Here is a 14,860-nt window from a genome sequence, read left to right on the forward strand (position 1 = left end):
GTCAAGGAGAGTATGTATGTATGTGTGCAAGAACGGAAAGCCGAACTTTTGTATCGCCAAATGATTCATAGATGCGGAGATTCCAAAGATCAAGATCCAATCTCAACGGGAAAAGTAAAAGAAAAAAAAGAAAGCTTACTCAAAATCCAATCACTCGAAAAAAAAACCTAGAAGTTCTGCGCAATACCCGCATTGCCTTGTCGGGGGTAAACACCAGGATTCTCAATCCGGGTATTCCTCCTAGCCTGCACATCCCTAATGACAGGCTGGTAGTCATCACCCCCGTAGGCACCATGGCCCGTCATCTCCCCATAATAGGGATTATCACCATAGTATCCACCAGAAGGATGCGCGGCAGACATGTGACTTTCCTCCGAGGCCTCGGAGCGGTTCGCAGCCGAGTAGGCGGAGGAAGCATTCGAAGGCCCGCGATGGATATCACCAGTCCGATTATTCGCCGCGACGGGTGCGGCACCCAGAACCCCGATTGGCTCCACTTCGCCGGAGTCGGGCCGAGCGCCGTCGGAATAGTTGGCGGTACCTTCGCTGGGGCTCGGGTGGTGATAGGCTCCGCCGCTTCCTTCGGACATGGCCAGGCCGCCCATGCCGCTAGAGAGATTTGTCGAGGCCTTGCGGCCGGCGGATGTCGTGCCCCAGCCTCTGTATCCGGAGGAGGTATCGTCCTTGGGGGCGACGCTGCCGACGGCCATGCCCACGCCGGGCAGGGTGGGGTCGTTGTTCGGGTTGAAGCCGTATTCTTCGACTTCCTTGCGGCGTTCTTCTTCGGCGGCTTTGTTTGCTTTGCGCTTGCGCCAGAAGAAGATTGCGGCGAGGATGATCAGGGCGACGGAGACGACGGGGACGACAACCGCGACGGCGATTTTGCCGCTGTCCGACAGTCCTGAGCTGGAGCCTGCTGCGGAGCCAGAAGAGAGCGAGGCGACGTCGGTTGAGGTCGATGTTGGGCTAGGGGAGGTGTTGGTTGCGGTCGCTTGCGATTCCGTTTGGGTTTGCGTGATCACGACCACGGTCGACTTGCCGCTGGAGCTGGAGGTGGTGGTGATCACATTGTCGGAAGTGGTGGAGGAAGAAGTGGTTGTGGTCGTGGGGGCCGAAGACGAGCTCGACGAAGAGGTGGTTGTCGTAGTCGGGGCCGTGGTCGCAGACGGCGTGGCCGACTCGCTGCTGCTGGTGGTCGTATGGTTGGTTGTCGTGGTGGTGGCCGGTTCACTTGACGAGGAAGACGTGGTGGTGGCAGTGGTTTTCGCGCTCTCCGACGTCGTTGTCTCTGCGACCGAGGAAGAAGCAGCCTCCGAAGCAGTGGTCGCAGCGGATTCGGCGGGGTTCGCTGGGTTCGCGGAACTACCGGCCCTCTTGTTGTTGCTGGACGACATGATGGTCGAGGGTGGTTGGCAAGCCGATCAGTGAGAGATCAGGGAAGCTGAGGACAGAATCCTCAACCAGGCCAAGGCCACCCGGTCAGGACGGGATGGAAAGAGGCCGGGGTGGGGAGGATCGAAAGCACGATCCAGCACGGTCGCAGGCGTGTGAATTATTAGAGCGGCGAGAGCAAAGAACGAGTGACAGGGTCGAGTTGGACGCGTTAAGGAGGGTGATACGGGGGGGTTGAGATGGTGAACGACTTGGGGGAAGTTCAGGGGGGTCGAGAAGAAAAACGAAATCAGGTCAACGACATATCACCCAAAAAAAAACGAGGAAGAATCGAAAGAAGCGAAAAGAGGCGCAGACTCAGACTTGTCGCCGAATCTAGTCGGGAGCCATGGGAGATGGCAGGTTCCAAGTTGTGTGGGAAGAGGGAAACGGGGCCGGTGGAGTCGATACGATCGCGGCGTTGAGTATCCGCATTCCGGTATTAATAGATTGCATGCATCGTTATTTGCTGTACACACAGGTACTGTACTACGACGTCGCCTACCTGTTGCTACGATTGTTATCACCACTCGCCGCTTGCATGTTTATACCCCTAGATGCGGCCATGCGGCCATGCTGTTTGGGGAAGCCCTTGCTGAAGCCGACCGGACGGGCCCCGAGAGGCGATGATGGGCCGGTTTTGCAGCGCTAGTTTCAGTCATGGCATCATCGAACAGAGAATAAAACTACATTAACAATAACAATGATATGGATAGACTAGTATCCAATCCCTCTACACACTTAAGATTATCATCACTTCAATCCTCTTCTCAATACCCCCAAACAAAGAATTGATCGAGACATCGCCACAACAAAACCCAGGGTTGCATCGATTGTTCACGGACGCCTGACAATCCGGGCAGTCTCCCGTTGCGGCGCCGCGGTTCACTCCGACCGAACCATCCATGGATGAACAATCCCATTCTGTCAACGTCAATTCAGCGGTTTTTCTCTACTTTCATTTTTGCTTTCACTTCACACTGAATGATCACGATGCTCCCTCTGATCGCAGATTCTGGGGGTGCCCAAGTCACTGGCAAGAGAAAAGGGGGGACCCACCGCCAACGGACGCGGTCTCGCCGGTGGAGTCGCCTGCGTTTTGCACCAGTGGGAGAGTACCCACGTTGAAGAGGACAGTCTAGATGCCCTTCCCAAGCAATGGGCCAATTAGTGTAGATCTAGATTTACTCAAGTCGGAACGGAGAACGAGAACAAGTGGTGACGACAGGGTTTCCTCGTCAGATTCTGAGCAACACTGCTGAGCAAAGTGGGCGGCTACGCTATTTCCTTACGTATGACCCTAAGGCAGAGAGGGGCATTAGCTTGCAGCAAGCCCGGCAAGGTGGCCGGGTGAATCCATTGCATATATACAGTCCTCCAGTCGAGGACAAAGAAACAAAACAAAGAGCACACGAGAAAGAAAATCCAACCATCTTATTTACGCCGGAGCATATCCAAAAAATGAACGAGTACAAGGACGATGGGAGAAGGGAAGGTCGACGCGTCCCGAGCACCAAGGACAGGTACCAAGAAACAAATGCAGGTCATCACAGGTTCATCCGCTCCCAAACAAGGCGGCAGACAGAAGCAATGGTCGTAACGAAAGAGCTGCGGTAGATATCAAAAACATGTAATCCACGACTACCGCGGTGGATTACCGCTTCATATCCCAATCAGGCTTCAGCGAAGCCATCAGATCATCCTTGGTCCCAACCATATCCGGCGGCAACCGGCTCACCCGATAATTGCCCATGCGAACATTGTTCATATGCACATTCGAGATGCCCGTCCGGTTACTACGGATACTACCCGCGTCGCTGGCCGGGCCCTCATTCTTGAATCGCGGCGGCGGCGCAAAGTCCAGACTGGTGAAGGTGCCGGACTTGCGGAGGGCATGCGGGCTGGGGATGGCGGCCAGCTCGTCAAAGGCCGAGGCCAGCGGCGTGTGCGCGCGCATACCGGGGCTAAACGGCCTCATGCCGCCGGTGGGCGTCTCCGGACGTCCAGACGCCTGGTCGCGGAAGTTCTTGCCTGGTGCGAATTCGGCGGCCATCATAATGGAGTCGTCCTTGAGCATGTGCGGGGTTGGGAGGATCTGGAGTGGTGCAGGTGGTGGCATTGGTCGGCGAGGACCGCGGGGGCCAGGCATGCGGCCTGAAGCAGAGGAGAAGGCTCGTGGGCCGCCGCCGAAGGCTCCAGAAGCGGAAGAAAAGGCGCGCGGGGGCGGCGCGAAGCCATTGTAGCCGGCCGAGTTGGTAGCCATGTGGCGAGCCGCCCCTTGGAATCGAGGGGTGCTCGTGGGGGAGGAGTCATGGCTCGACGGCCCATGGGCTCGGCGAAGGGCATGGGAGGTGGTGGTGCGGCATCGTAGTAGTCACCTGTGGTCGGATCGTAGGCGTAGCCGCCGCCGCCGCCGTCGTAGAACTCCGGGCCGTAGTCTTCGTAGTAGGTGGTTTCCCGCTTACTATCGTCGAAGTACTCCTTGTAGAAGGAGCGGATACGGTTGGCGCGCTGCTCGGGGTTGTCGGCGGGGTCTTCTGGGGGCAGAGGACGGACGCCGAGAGTCAACCGGCGGGTGTCCCGGCGGCTGTCGTAGGCGGCATCCAGGTTCTGCGGAGGCTCTTCGGGCAGTTCCGGTAGTTTATTTTCCTTTGTCTCCTCGTGCTTGTGCAGCTCATCTGCTCCGTGGACGTTCACGGCCGGGATCATCAGGGATGACCTCCGCTCGTGACGGTCTTCGCCATAATCACTCGCCGTAATGTCACTTGCCGGCAGAGAGATTCGGGGAAGTTGCATGGAGGTTTGAGCATGTTCAGAGTCCCGTTGAGACGGAGGGTCTGGCAGGGGAAAGTTGGGACGATCTTCAGGGGCACTGTCGTGGCTGTCGTGACCATAGTGGTGAGGATCGGTGTCAAAGTGCAGGCTGGTCGTGTTGGATTCCGGATATGGGGCAGCCCGATCCGTGCTATGGTCATGTCTATCGGTCGTAGTACTACCGATCGCCCCGGGTAGTCCACGTTCTTCATGCTCAGGAGACCGGGTCAAGCCAGGAACAGGGCCGATATGATCTTGCGGAGACTGGTTGCGAGCCTGTCCAACCGACTCAGGGGACGGACTCTTATACAGCGGAGGTGATGAGCGGGACATGCGCTGGGCGTTCTGCAGCAAGCCCGATTTGGGCTCCTCGAGCCCACCGAAGCGAGTAGTGGAACCCGCGAAGCTCGAGGCATCATCACGGGGAGGACGGGGATGGGAGCGCATGGAAGCATTGTCGTATGCGCTGAAAGCACCGACGGCGGACGGTCGATACTTGTCATCGTCAATTGAGCGAGACATTGAATGCAACGAGTCGTGGGAACCGTGGAGACCGGGAGGCAGCAGATACGGGTGCATCATGTCAATGGACATGCCTCCTTTGGTATGACTCGGTTCCATCATCTGGGGCATGCCATCCGGACCGGGTGGGCCGTGTTTTTTCCTCCTTCCACCGACGGGGTCCATATCCATTCCGAAATCCAGAGACTTGTGCTTGTCGTTGGCGTCCTCACGCATGAGTTTCTTGACATGGCGGCGGTGGAGGAAGATCAGTACAACGATGGCACAGAGCACAGGGACACTGATGGGATCATTAGCTCTGCATTACTGCCAGATCTGCTCCACTAGATAATTCGTCACATACCCTGCACCGAGCACGACTGGCAAGACCGTCGTGGTCAAGTTGCTAGTGGGCTTTTCACAATGGCCCCCACTCGAGCAGGAGCTGCTGGTACTTTCTGAATCTCTGGCCATCAGAGACGGGAACTGAGTCGGTTGGACCGAAGAAGACGGGACGAGCAGAGGCAGTCTAGCCGCCGGGACGACCTCCCGTCGAACGTGAGCGTGCCTCATCGCCGAATCGATATGATGGGCGTGAGGCATATTTTTAGTGGGCGTCCGGAGGGACGACTCGTAGAGATGTAGAGGGACACTTCTGGCAGGCGAACCAGTCGACAAACGAAGTTGGGCGAGAGCCGGGGGGATTATACGGGCGACATTTAAAGACTCGGCCTGGGCAATTCGAATTGACGGTGATCGGGGCAGACGCAAGCTGCGTGCAGTGTAGAGAGCGTGGGTTAAGGAGTGAACGGACGAGGCGTCCTGGAATGGCGGCCAGCAGCCAAAAGAGAGTGAATGAGGGTCGGAGTCGCTGCAAACGAAGAGTGAAGAGTCGAGATGAGACGAGATTGACGAGAAAAGAGGAGAAGGGGGCGTTCTGGCCGTGTGTGTATGGGCCGTACACCGTACGATACCTTTAGGGTATTGTGTAATGTCTCCGCATCCCCTGAGCTCCAAACTCCCGATTTAGAACGAACGAACCCCTGCTTCGATGGCTCTCTGTCAGTGTTTGTTTTGATCTGATAGCGCTCAAACATGTGTTTCGCCCTATGCTATTTCTCTGCTCTCCCAGCAACCCAGCACTGCAACTCTCACTCCCAAGATGCAGTCGTACGCAAGGACGTGTGAGACCGGATGGGGCAAACCTTAGCGTCAGGAACCCGCCCGCCACCGCCCAATCACGAGCGCGATGCCCCTGAACCGGAGATGAGCATGAACAGCTGCTGAAATGTAAGGGCACTTTTGATGGGGCTGTGTCCTTCTTCGATACATCACTGTACAGTATAAAATACGGACACACCACCGGTCCCAACGGCGATCCTCTCCCTCAACTTGAGACACCCGGTGCTCCCTCATTTCACGCCACATTCCAACCCGCCCTCTGCCCCGGGTAGCTTTTTTGACGGTGCTTGGCAGGGCACAGTGGGGGTTAAGCCCACAACGTCGATTCAGGGTATTCATTATCTACAGTACACCCATGCAAATATAGGTACTGTGTATTGCAGCGCAATTTCGGCACTGTTCAGTCCCGACCAGCCTTGGATGATTTCTTGGTGAAGGTTGTACGCCAGGTTGTGCGCGAGGCGATCACATATTTCTCCATCGTAGAGTTTGGACCTGGCCTCAATTCCCCAGGACCTCCCTTGGAATTATTTTTCTGACGGTCTGATAGGATGGCCTGGCGATCGGGAACTGTCATGGGGCCACTGCAGCTCGGAGGAACATACCGGATCATCCAGCTGGCTATTGTTCAAACGGGACAATTCATTGTTGATCTTGGCGGGGGCGCGGTAGCTTGTACGGAGTTGACGTGTATACGCTCAACCGCGCCAGTTGCGACGGGTACCTTGACCACGATCGAATTCTTCCTTGTCTGTGCGTAGTATATTATTTTCGTTCTTCACGGCTAGGATCGAAGAGCTTAATGTCCTCGTGCCATGGCAACTCTACCCCAAGGTAGGGGTTGAGCAAATCTCCAGGGCAGAATCGATAGGCCGCGCCGAGGTATTGTTGCCGCATGCGTCGCCAGTTTGGAATACACTAGCCTACTCTCTATCTCTGACATCAAATCTGCACGCTCAATTGACTTATCAAATATGCATTTACGGTAGAGATGGTGCGAGTCAGTTTGAAACAGAATAGTGCATCTTTATATATGCTTGTCCAGGGGGTGCCTGTGTAGGTGCCCAGCGGCTACGGAGGATATATATCACGTCTAGACTACGCTAGTGTACCCCTACCTAACCGCATCAAATACTTCCAGTCTACAATGCCATTATATTGAAATAGTGCTCAACTAATATTTAAATAATTTTCTGACTACAATACGCCAACAGCCAGCGTGACGTCAAAGCCTCCCAAGCAGCGAGCAATGTCAATTGGACCAAAACACGGAAAAGAGAGGCGTGGGAAGCCATCCGATAGAACCAGCCTCCTGAGATCATTCTGGTGTTTCTCTCGCCTCCAGTATGAGAGTTCTCCTACGAAGAGGCAAATATAGACTAATCAAAACGAGACTGTCTACACCTGAACCTTGAATCACCCAGCTCTAGTACACAATGACCAGTAATGTTTAAACAAAATAGCAGCCAACAACACCAAGCCATGATGCAGCCCTACCAAGACCTCGAAAAAGCCCAACCCAAACCCCACGGTACCGCTCCAGACCCCAACCACGCAAGAAACCGCAGCATCTACACAAATTTCCACACCTTCTGAACCCCCATCTCCTCAACCTCCACCCCTTGCTCCGCCTTCGCCTCCGCCCAAGACCGCAGACAGATATATCCCAAGTCCAAACCGCCCGCTTCGACCTCGACAACACAACATGTGATACAGCCCGCTCCAATCTAGACCAACACCCAACAGCACTCAGCCGCATCGCAATCCAACGCAGCCAACAACACGCAACCGTCAGCGGCTGTCTGGAATCGCGTACCCGGAAACCTCTCCCCCATCCGGCTGGCGAAGGGGGAATATGTGGTGGAATGGACTGCGGCGAAGAAAGTTGCGACGGTCGTAATGTTGGCATACACTACTTTCAATGTGACGTTACGAGTAGTATATACTCGACTGCGGTGTCGGTTGTTTCGCCGAAGTTTTCATGTTTCCACTGAGGTGGGCACGTTAGGAGTTTGTCGCTTTATATTCTTGGGTTTGCTGTGAGTATACCACTACAAATACACTACACTAAGGTTAGTATAGAATCAAAAAATAACTTACATTCAAGTTTCGTGAACAGACAGGCCCAATCCTCTGGGCCCCTTCTCCGAACTCCGCGGCAGCCGCCTGCCCATCCTAACCGCAATGACAGGCTTCACAATCTTCCAATTCGCCGTCGCAACCTCAAAGGACCTTCAAACCTTAATGGGCTGCCGATTTTTCGGCGCCTGCCCAATCGCCGTCGTGGCCGCTGTCTTTAGCGATATCTTCGAAAACCGCACCCCCGGGCTCGCAATAACCCTCTTCACAATGGTGGTCTTCACCGGCCCGCTCATCGCCTCCACAATCGGCGGCTTCATCGTGCAGAGTTTTCTCGGCTGGCACTGGACAAAATACCTCTGGAATAATGGGGTCGTCAGCCCTGGTGTTGAATATGTTGTTTCTGCACGAGACATATCCCCCCCCCCCCCACGTCGTACTCATCGACAAAGCAGCGGAACTCCGTTGCCGAACGAAGAATTGGGGTATACATACAAAAGAGGAGTCATTTCAGCGAGCTATCCTTGAAGAACTTCAGTCGGCCGGTTAGAATCCTCTTCACAGAACTAATCGTGCTATCGCTAAGCGTCTACATGGCTTTCCTATACGGATTATTATACCCCTTCCTAATAGCCTACCAAATCGTCTTCCAGCAAATCCACGGCTTCGAAAAGGGCGTTTCTGGACTCCCGTGTCTGGGCACCGTGGTCGGCGAGTTCCTGGGACCCTCATCATCCTCATGCAGCCATGGTATAATTGGAAACTGGACGCGAAGTCCGAGATCCCGAATCCTGAATGGAGGTTACTGCCTGCTATTTTGGGAGTTTTGTATTCTCTGGGGGTCTGTTTTGGTTTGGGTGGGCTGGGTATACGGGGCAAGTTCATTGGATTGTGCCTACGCTTTCGGGGTTATTGACTGGGTTTGGCCTGTGGTATATCTTTTTGCAGGCGTTGAATTATATTATACTGTTGATGCTTATCTTCTTTTGTGACCACTTCACCTCTTACCAGTTCGAACCTTCACACGATGGGAGTCTATAATAATTGTTCAAAGTGCTGCATCTGCTCTAGTAGCAAATAGCAGCCTCCGCTCCTTGGCCGGCGCAGCCTCTCCTCTTCTCGCAACTTACATGGTAAGAACCAACCCAGAATTCGCCTGAAAAATAAATTCCGAGCCAATGATTCGTGTGATAGTTCGTTTCAATGGACGTGAATTGGGCCAGTACCCTCGGCTGTATTGCTGCTCTCCTGATCCCCCTTCCGATCATCTTCTACCTCTACGTCCCTCGAATTCGAGCTAAGAGCACGTTCGCGACGGGTTATATGATGACGATGCAGGCGCATACATTGGATGAGCGGATTGAATGAGGGTATTTTTTTCACGCCTACCATTTCTGATACAAATACAGGACGGGCTGAGTTGATGCTTCTAAAAACACGATGATGCCGGCCGTATTTAATGGTAATTATATAGACCTCCGAAGGAAAACAATATCTCAAACTATTGTCATGACATAGAAATTTCATTGCGTTTCATCTGTCTGATCTTCATTCAGCTTCAACCACATCACAAGGTCATCCTCTCTTGATTATTAGAGCGCAATTAAGATATTCACGCGCAAATTTTGAACAAGAAATTCGAAGAGAAAGAGGATGACGCTGGTGCCCTTGAAAGAACACAACACAAAAAGAAAATGGCGAGGCCGTAGGGTACAGTGCAGCGCTTGCACGTTGGAAAAAGAAAAAAAAAAGGTATTGGGCAATGTACAGAGGGGGAAGTTGTACAGACAGAAGAAAGTTGGAACGACTTTTGGCGTCACAGAATGGGAAAAGAATCGGGTCATCATCATCTCTATTAGAGTATGAGATAAGGAGGATGCTGACTCTGAAAAGGCTTCAGTGAGAATAAGGGGAAGGAAATTCTCGTGATGGTGATCCTGCCGGGAGGCGTGTCGTGTCGGATTTGAGAGGTTGTTTTTGAAGGGAATATGGAAATGGCAGTAAAGAAACTCCTTGTGATGTGCTCAATGCATCTCGGCCAGTGCAGCTTCGAAGCTTGCAAGATCATCGTGAGACGGTTGGTCGAAGATGCGTCGGAAGGGGGATCCGAAGGGAACATGGTTTGCGGGTTCGAGTCAACGCCCTCGGCTTTGCGAATGACTTCCTTCAAGGCGCGGGTAACGACACCGGCGCGGACAACGAGATTGCGAAGCGAAGAAGTATCAAACGGAAGTTTCTGAGCACGGGACGACGGACGGAGATCAGGCAAGGTAGACGACCGATTGTGACCGGAGGGAGGCTGCAAGATATCGAGTACGGATTGCGACTTGGGCGGATTCTTCGAGAGTTGCTTGAGAGGTGGCTTGAACGAGTCGCTATCACGCTTCGCCGGGGGAGCGTTCAGTCCTTCTTCATCGGAGTCATCGAAGCTGAAAGTGAGAGACGAAGGGGATCCAGGAGGCGAGCGGCGATCTTCCTCATCATCAATCGTAGCAAGGTTGATGATCCCCTCAGCTTCCTTCCAAAGTTCGGCCGACGGTCCGTCGGCGAGGCCCAGGACACTGCCCTGGTGTCTGAGACGCTTCAACTCCTCCACCAGCAAAGTCAGTTCCTGCACCTGGCCGTACTGACCGCGCAGGCTGGCTTGTCGCTCGAGAATGGCCTGCGGCACGGTCATGCTTTGTTGCGGGGCGACTTCCGATTCAGTGCTCTTGGTCTTTTGGCTGGGAGCATCGTCTTCCTCGCCATCATCGAACTCGAAATCGTTATCCCATTCTTCACTCGGGCCCTTACCGCCCAGATTCCATGTGCCGAACTTGCCAGAAGGCTGACGAGATTCATTTGCCGGGAGGTCTCTGGCCACCGGGACACTTTGGCTGCGAAGGTGAACGGTCGATGGCACTTTTCTACAGGCCGCACGACTTCCTCGATCGATCATGTTTTGTTTGCCATGCACCGTACTGGGTCGAGCGTCGGTGTCGGATTGATCACGGTCAGGCCGTGCCTGCTCTGACCAATCAAAGATGTTCATCTTTTGAGCACTTTGCGAATGTTCATTACGTTCAATATGCGAGTCGGCAAAGAACAGAGCGGAGGGAGAAGCAGGGTTGTCCTGGCCCAAAGGGCCCGAGGAGGGAGATGTCAGAGGGGCCGAGGGCGAAGGACCGTTGAGCTCGCCTGGTAATGCCCCGATCATACTGTGCGTCTCGTCATCATCCCCATCAGAGAAGGATGGGTTGTCATTAACGTGAGCCCGCGAGGTAGTGGGGGAAAGTGAAGGGAAGAGGGGCGGGTCGTGGTCGACCCGAGAAGCAAAGGAACCCCGCGGGAGTAGATCTTCCAGGGTTGCGACTTCCTCGTTTGACAGCTGCGTGCCGGCCTTGTCGAACATTGTTTCGATCCGCAGTCCATGCAAGGTGTTCACTTCTGTCTCGCGAGTCCGAATAGAGTCCCAATAGTCGGTCATCATATCCGTTTCGTATTCATCGCCCGAGGTAAAAACGCGCGTGTCGTCAGAGCCAATAATGGTCGAAGCTGGGTCAGAAGCAGCAATCGAGTGCCGCTTAGGTCGACGTCGTAGCGAGTGTGCATGACTACCTCGTCGGCTGGGATCCTGCCATGCAGCGACGGCTACCGCATCGGGGGTCAAAGGAGGGCGCTCACGCAGCCCGAGGTTGTAGTCGTGAGACACAGATCGGGGCATACCTGCCGACTGTCTGCCGACTGCCAAACCAGATGTTGACGGGGGTGGCGGCCGGCGGAAAACAGTCGGATCAGTAATGTTGCGCCTCTGCGGGGCCAATGGTGAGATCGGTGCCATGTTTTCCAGTGTAGCCATCATGGGTAGTTCTGCGCGAGGGATAGAGAAGGTACGTCCTTTAACCCGCTTCAGAGAGCCACCACGGGGCCCAAGAACAGGGGCCCCCAATCCGGTTACCGTAGGCACTACGATCTTCTTGCGCTCTATGTCGCTGACCGAATAGGATTGCTTATGCGCGGGCTTTTCAGGTGCGCATGGTGGTGCCGTCCTAGGCGGCGGTGCCGTTTGAGGCACTGGCGCCGCCGTGGCAGGGCCAGTCTTGACTGGTGCGGCGAATGGGTTACGAAACTCGACCGGCGTGGACGGCTTGTCCTGACTCGCATTGGTGTTGTTCACGATGGCAGTTGCCGACACCAATGCAGGACAAGCAGTCGGATTCGAGACCAGACACCGCACGTTTTCCGCCCTGGGAGTCCCAGAAATGGACATCCGTCGGGTCAGCTTCTGCGCAAGACCCAATGCCTTTCGGGCAAAGTACGGGCTCAAGGTATCATACGAACTGAGATCGAATTCGCTCATTGCCGGCGAATCCAGCTGGGACGAGTGCGCTGAGAACTGAGCCTCGAAATCTGGAGTGAAAGGGGTCTGCAGCCCCATCGACTCCGACTTTTGATAGCTGGTTGCCGGCCGACGTAATGCCATTGCCGGTGATGCACTTGTATCAACAAAGAGAGAAGTGACATCGGATCGCTTTGATGATGGGCGCTTCACCAGCTTGTTGGGCACCCTGCGTTGAACTGGCGTCCGCGGCAGCATCGGACTATCCGATCCATTGATCGAGGACGTGACGGGACTCATGGTCCCGGCCGATGGGCTGTCCGACTGGAAGGACGTGATTGATAGTCGGTGCAGCCAACTGGTCGAAGGTCGTCGCGCATGCGATTCGGCGGCAGACGCCTCAGTCGGGCCATGTTCAGGAATTCGCAATGGCGGACCGGTCAGGGTTTGGCCGCGACGACGACGGCGGGCCGCTCCAAAGGACATGGATGCGCGGCGCAGGTCGGGCTCCTGCCATTGCGGATCTTGCAAACTGTTTCGCTTATCCTTCCCAGTTTGGGGCAGTTCGACAGGATGTAGGGGGTGCTGGGTAGGCTGGACCGGCTCTTTTTCGCTGATGGTCCAGTAGTCTACCGAAGAGAGAGGAGGGCGGGTCGATCGAGATGTTTTAGGCCGGACGTCGGCTGGGGTCGCGGTGGATGATGACCGCTGCGGAGGTTGCGATAGCCTTCTTCGCAGGAGATCACTCTTGGGCGCTTTCTTGGACTTTTCCGCGCGACCCAGGGCAAGGCCGGTCGGAGCGATCGCAAATGTGCTCAGTGCACACAGCTGTGGGCACGCGTTTGTCGTCAGTCCGGGGCTCCCCAGCGCATCGCCGAGCCATTGAAAAAAGGAGGCAAACTCACCGTTGAAACGTGCTCCATGCTCAGAGATCGCTGCAAAGAGTGACGAGCACCCTCCAGCGTAGCTCGGCAGGGTGCGTCTTTGCGAAGGACATGGAGAGAGAAGGAATGGGGGGAAGATTCGAGAGGGGCTGGTCACGGAGGTAAACAAGCAACGGAGGCAGCAGCCGCGCCGAGAGGCAGGTGCAGTGAATGGGGCCTCTCTCAAGCCTGCAGATCACAGAATCCGTCCTAAGACCCTTTCTCTCTTGGGGGGTTGAAGATCAAACGAGAGGCACCAGAATGAGAGTGGGTTGGGAAGAATTGAGCTCCCGGAGGGCTGATGACGGAAGATGGGGTCAACACAACAAGACGGGGATTAACCCGCTAAACTCAGCTGGTCGGCCCAGGGCAATTGGGCACGCTAGGAGCTGCGCGACTATTAATGCTTCCCTGCAGAAAGTGACAGATCTCCTTGTTTGGCACGTTCCCTGGGAAACTTGGGAGCAATTTCCCCTGATGTGTTGGCAGTACGTCTCGTCTCTAATCTACAGATGATCTGATGGTAGGTCAGGCCTGTCCGCCTTTACTTATGTATGCATCCTTCTTCTCTCCGCTGCCATCCTTCAAGTGGACCAAATCCCCCGACGTCCGACATCCAGGTTGCAAGTCAGCAAGTCATGACATTGGCAGGCCCCCACCGGCATCCCTTGCGGCTCACATTGCAGGCTGCTCGTGTCCAGACGTCCAGGCGAGAACCAACCAGACGGACAAGTCCGCCGAGCAAGACGTGGCTGAGGGGCCCTCCCAAGAGGGTCAGGGAAATTTCGTGACCAGCGACTTCAGCCATGCGATCCAGCGTTCCCCACACATCTCGTCTCGGCTGGCTGGGATCGCGTCTTTGGGCCCCCTAGCCTTGCCTGGACGGTTTAGTCGCGCGATCGCAGGGACCCAGTGCGGCCGATCTGAGTCCACCGACTGGACAACGAACCGTTCCCGAGGCAAAGGGCTTGCTTCTTTAGCCTGTGCCTCGCTGCAGTTGCGCTGACCTGCTTGAGTCCTGCGAGATATGCCCCCATCTGAAACACGCTGTGCCCAATCCCCAACCGTACAAGCCGACATCGAGCCTGGAGTCCAAACACACCGCACGAGACAGCAAAGCGGGGGAACCCACCATCGCCAGCCGTTGTACATCTTCTACGCATGTCGCTGTTGCTGCCTCATGCTGCCTCAAGCTGTAACCCTTTACTATCCTTCTCGAAGGTCCATCGACATCCACACATTCCATTCTTCTCCCTGCTGATCGCGGCGAACGTTCGACATTTTGCGCTCATCTCCGCTCGAAGCGGGTCCCCGGGTGGCCGAGAACCACTTGAGCAGGAAAAGGCACGGGATAAAAAAAACCACTGGGAACCAGGCTGAGAAAACGGGAAAATCAAACCTGGCATAGGTTCGATAGGACACCGATCGCTATCGTCATAACCCCCCCACTCTTGTAAATGAAAAGGAAACGCCCGTGGGTCAGACGCGAACAACAATCGGTTCTTGCTGCCGAATCGGTATCGCTTACCTCCGTCAGATGGAGATTTAGCTCAACCTCAATCATTAGTGTACCGTCGAAAACGATGCCTGGGACAAAGAAAGGCAAAAGAAA

At 55.0% G+C, this 14,860-nt stretch overlaps 4 protein-coding genes across 4 annotated transcripts; 1 reads left to right on the forward strand and 3 right to left on the reverse strand.

Moving 5' to 3' along the window:
- Nucleotides 1–167: 167 nt before the first annotated feature.
- Nucleotides 168–1,394, reverse strand: N7532_006252 (uncharacterized protein; the record flags this gene model as incomplete). The annotated part of the gene is made up of 1 exon (XM_056618746.1): nt 168–1,394. The coding sequence occupies one exon, from the start codon at nt 1,392–1,394 to the stop codon at nt 168–170; it is 1,227 nt and encodes a 408-aa protein (XP_056474905.1).
- A 1,691-nt stretch (nt 1,395–3,085) lies between these two features.
- On the reverse strand, nt 3,086–5,843 carry N7532_006253 (uncharacterized protein; the record flags this gene model as incomplete). The annotated part of the gene is made up of 4 exons (XM_056618747.1): nt 3,086–3,708; nt 3,753–5,047; nt 5,111–5,617; nt 5,788–5,843. The coding sequence occupies 4 exons, from the start codon at nt 5,841–5,843 to the stop codon at nt 3,086–3,088; spliced, it is 2,481 nt and encodes an 826-aa protein (XP_056474906.1).
- A 1,831-nt stretch (nt 5,844–7,674) lies between these two features.
- N7532_006254 (uncharacterized protein) lies at nt 7,675–9,375 on the forward strand (the record flags this gene model as incomplete). The annotated part of the gene is given in 6 exon segments (XM_056618748.1): nt 7,675–7,967; nt 8,052–8,492; nt 8,510–8,939; nt 8,956–8,995; nt 9,019–9,140; nt 9,202–9,375. Coding segments are annotated over 6 exon segments (1,500 nt in total), but the record flags the coding sequence as incomplete, so codon positions are not given.
- Nucleotides 9,376–9,862: 487 nt separating this feature from the next.
- Nucleotides 9,863–13,248, reverse strand: N7532_006255 (uncharacterized protein; the record flags this gene model as incomplete). Its single annotated transcript, XM_056618749.1, has 2 exons — nt 9,863–13,153; nt 13,231–13,248. 2 exons carry the CDS (start codon nt 13,246–13,248, stop codon nt 9,863–9,865), a joined length of 3,309 nt encoding a protein of 1,102 aa, XP_056474908.1.
- Nucleotides 13,249–14,860: the final 1,612 nt, after the last annotated feature.

Source organism: Penicillium argentinense (genome assembly GCF_028826775.1).
Source record: "Penicillium argentinense strain IBT 30761 chromosome Unknown utg000005l_segment0_segment0, whole genome shotgun sequence".
Lineage (NCBI taxonomy): Eukaryota > Fungi > Ascomycota > Eurotiomycetes > Eurotiales > Aspergillaceae > Penicillium > Penicillium argentinense.